Source organism: Arachis hypogaea, chromosome 16 (assembly GCF_003086295.3).
Source record: "Arachis hypogaea cultivar Tifrunner chromosome 16, arahy.Tifrunner.gnm2.J5K5, whole genome shotgun sequence".
Lineage (NCBI taxonomy): Eukaryota > Viridiplantae > Streptophyta > Magnoliopsida > Fabales > Fabaceae > Arachis > Arachis hypogaea.
Genome location: NC_092051.1, coordinates 98,318,110 through 98,321,779, shown reverse-complemented (window position 1 = coordinate 98,321,779; position 3,670 = coordinate 98,318,110). Strand labels below are relative to the sequence as shown.

Here is a 3,670-nt window from a genome sequence, read left to right as displayed (position 1 = left end):
TGTAAATAAAAAATATTAAAGACAATTTTAAATTTTACTTACAACTTTAAAGATTAAAATAATATTTAACTTTTTTAATTATTACTAAATTTACAACTTTTATCATAGCAAATTTCTAATTATTTGATAACTAAATTCAACCTAGTTAATAATTTATTGACACAATAAAAATTAATTGAGAAAAAAAAAAAGAGGAGATACATAACAAAAAAAAACTTGATTTTGAACTTGACTATAAAAAAACTTATTCACTTATTATTTTTTTATAATAATAATAATAATAATAATAAATTTAAAAGTAGTCAAGATAATAAATAACAATATTTTATTTCATAAACTACATATAAGAAAAGATACTTTAAAAAAATAATATAGACCCTAAACTACTTCCATATCTCTTTATATAATAGAAGATAGATCGATAGATTGATTCATAGATATATTGTTTTACGTATGTATAAAAAATGAAGATGTGAGATTATTTTTTTCTTTTGAAAAAGTTCAAGAACTAAATGAATTTGTTATTTTTAGTCATTAATTCAGTTCTTTTAATTTGGCAATTCAATAACATTCTTTTAGTCTATATTTTTAACCATTGCTAACTAACTACTAATTAAAAAATAATAAATCCTGCATGCATGTAACATTCCTCCTTTGTTTTTAAAGGATGTCATATTTTTATATCAGTAAAATTCTACCCAACGGATTTTGCTATACAAGAAGTATATAAATTATAAATACAAAAATGTTAATATGAACCAACCTGTTATCATTATTCACTCTTTGGGATAACAGTCACTTTAATTATTTAATTAGACAATAGACATAATGGATTCAAATACTGAAAAAAGATCTTGAATGTGAAGAACAGAAAAAAATAACGACAGCCAGGAATTCCTACACGATACACCTGTTCAGGTCTGGGTAGATTAGATGAGTTGAGTCTCTGTCTTTCTTGACAATAAGACTCATTTCTTGATCCAAACCAAAAATAAAAATTAAAAACAAAAAAAAATCGTTTCCTGAATCTTGTCGGCTTTACAAAGGGACAAAGTAAAATAATAATTATAACAAGAACGGCAACTGTGGTGATGTAAAGATGTTGATAGCCAAATCATCTAATGAAACATGTTTTCCCACAATGAAGCAGCAAACTTCATAGTGGTCAACCAAGCAAATAATCATAAAAATATTGGATAAGAAACGCTTTTGACCTATTTCTAATCAATTACCAAAAAAAGGACTAATGGTGCATGTTGGTGTTAGAATTAGATTAGTAACAAGCAGTGTTCCCAAATACAATACAATCAATTAAAAGAATCAAACAACAGGGAACTAAAAAAAGCTTTAGAACCCCTAACCTAAGGTTAAACATGATTAAAAATCACCACCAAAAGATAAATCATATCCCAAACAACACAAACACGAGTAATAATTTATCATCCTGAAAATCTTCTTAAACAAATTTCTAAATGCTAAATGAAGTAAAAAAAAATCAATTTTTTCTTCATTTAGTAACTAAAAAGATGTTTTAAGAAAATCTCTGAGGACAATAAATCATTTAGCAACAAAGGGGACACTGAACAATTCCATTCTCATTGCACTTACCACACCTCACAGTCTTCTTAGGATCCTCACTATCCAAAACCTTGCAGCTCCCATTGCACGCCACACACATCAGAAACCTAACGCCACCGCATCCTTCACAGCCACCGCCCCCCACCGCCATGGGTATCCCTTCAAAAAGAGCACCGAGCTTCTCCTCTTCTTCGAGCTTCACAACTTGTTCAGCACCTCCAACCAACCTTCCCTTCACGAACACAACAGGAACCTTCACTTCTTTTGTCCCCATTAGCTTCCGCAACTCCTCTTTGAACCCCGAGTCCATGGAAACATCGCGCTCCACCACGTGAACGCAATAGGATTCAATGATGGACCGAACTTTGTTGCAATCTTCAAATGTCTTCCTTATACCTCGTAACGTTGTGGTGTATATAACAATGACGTTTTCTCCTCCAGGAGGGCACTTCTTCTCGAAAGACTGAAGAAGTTTCATCGAGTCTATTGATTTTCTTGCTCTTCGCGTTCTCGGAGTTGCCCAAATCATTCTCTTGATTTGTTCTTCTTCTTCTGAGAGTTCCCTTTCGTATGAAGCAACGAGGTCTGGATCAAACAGGGGACTCTTCCTCTGCAACGATTTCGCGGACCCGGTTTCACTACCAACACTATTCCTTTTTGCGTGAATCGGAGACCCTTTTGGTTGAAACCCCGAATTGAACGCTGGCTTGCAAGTGTTGGGGCAAGAATGTGCAGTTTTGAGAACATTATTGCTCTTAGGGCTTGGATAATCCAAGCGCCTAACACCACCTCCTCTGGTGAAACCGTTATTATCCTGAAGAACTTTATTCTCCTTCCCGATGGATCTCTTCACCAACTTCAAGGAAGGGCTTCTTTTGGTGGTGTCAGAAGGAGTAGTAGCAGTGAAGCCGCGAAGAAAAGGCGTTGACTTGGGACTCTTCTTGACCGTGAGCGGTTGCAATTGTAGTTGCGTTTCCTCTTCGAGACCTTCCATGAGTTCCCAAGTGTTGATGATGGCCTCTGGCTTCTCTTCTTTGCGAGCAGGTGATGGGGATGGAGATTCCCTGTGAGTCTTAGAATCAGAAGAAGCAGTGGTGACGACGCATTGTGTTTTCTTGGGGGTTGGATGTTGTTGTTCGTTGTCTAACTTAAGTGCTCCGTAGGTGGTAGAAGTGAGAGACACCACGTGGTTCAAGTAACCGCCGCCACCATTGTTGGTGAGAGTGACATGGTGTTGTTGTTCTTCTAGCTTGATTTCCTCCCTGATGCATTTTGAGGAGACACAGCCCATTCTCTATCTCCCTCTCTATGTGTTCTTCCTCGGAGTGTCTTTGTCTGAAGTTTTTGTTAGTTTTAAGGGGGTTGTGCGTGATGAGAAACACAAAAAGGTGAAGACAACAACGGCACTGCTACCCAGAAGGGGAAGTTTTTGCTTCCCAATTCTAACCGTTACCTTCAACGCAACGGGCCCCAACGGTCCGAAAATTTCGAATCTCTCTGTCATAACGAAGGGCTTTTCGGTAAAACCATTTGTTTTTGTCTTAGTTTTTGTGTGTGTGCAGAAATGGTACAAGGCCCAATACCAGACGAACTGGACCAGCGCATAATACCTACGAAGCAAGAAACTATACACTAACACTAATACCAAAAATAGTAAAAGAAAACTATACACGTATACATCATAGTTGTAAAAATCGAACCGGACTGTCGGTTCGACCGAAAAACTGATGAACTAGATCATAACTGATTTGATTTATTTTTTGGACCATTTAAAAATGGAAACCGACATAAACTGGCGAGAATCGGAGAAAACCGATTAAATTCGATAAAAATTGACAAAAATCAGTTCGGTAACGGTGGACTCTGTGGTGCTCCATAGCACCGCATCTCCTCCAGTGCATCTTACAATCCTCTAGCGTGCCACTTGTCCACCTGATCGCATTTGTTAGTTTGAAAATTTCCAATGCTACTCTGTTAAGGTACTCCTTATTGTTATATGTGACAAACATTAATTATATAGTAAATCTTTGAATTAAATAATTATATAAATATCTAATTTAATTTTAATTTTGTATTCTCTATTTTTTGAATT

The 3,670-nt window shown here is 35.7% G+C and overlaps 1 protein-coding gene across 1 annotated transcript; it reads right to left on the bottom strand.

The window, feature by feature from the left end:
• Positions 1–1,232: 1,232 nt before the first annotated feature.
• Positions 1,233–3,046, bottom strand: LOC112754529 (uncharacterized). Its single transcript, XM_025802201.3, has one exon. The coding sequence runs from the start codon at positions 2,867–2,869 to the stop codon at positions 1,562–1,564; it is 1,308 nt and encodes a 435-aa protein (XP_025657986.1). The 5' UTR covers positions 2,870–3,046; the 3' UTR covers positions 1,233–1,561.
• Between the last annotated feature and the right edge of the window lie 624 nt (positions 3,047–3,670).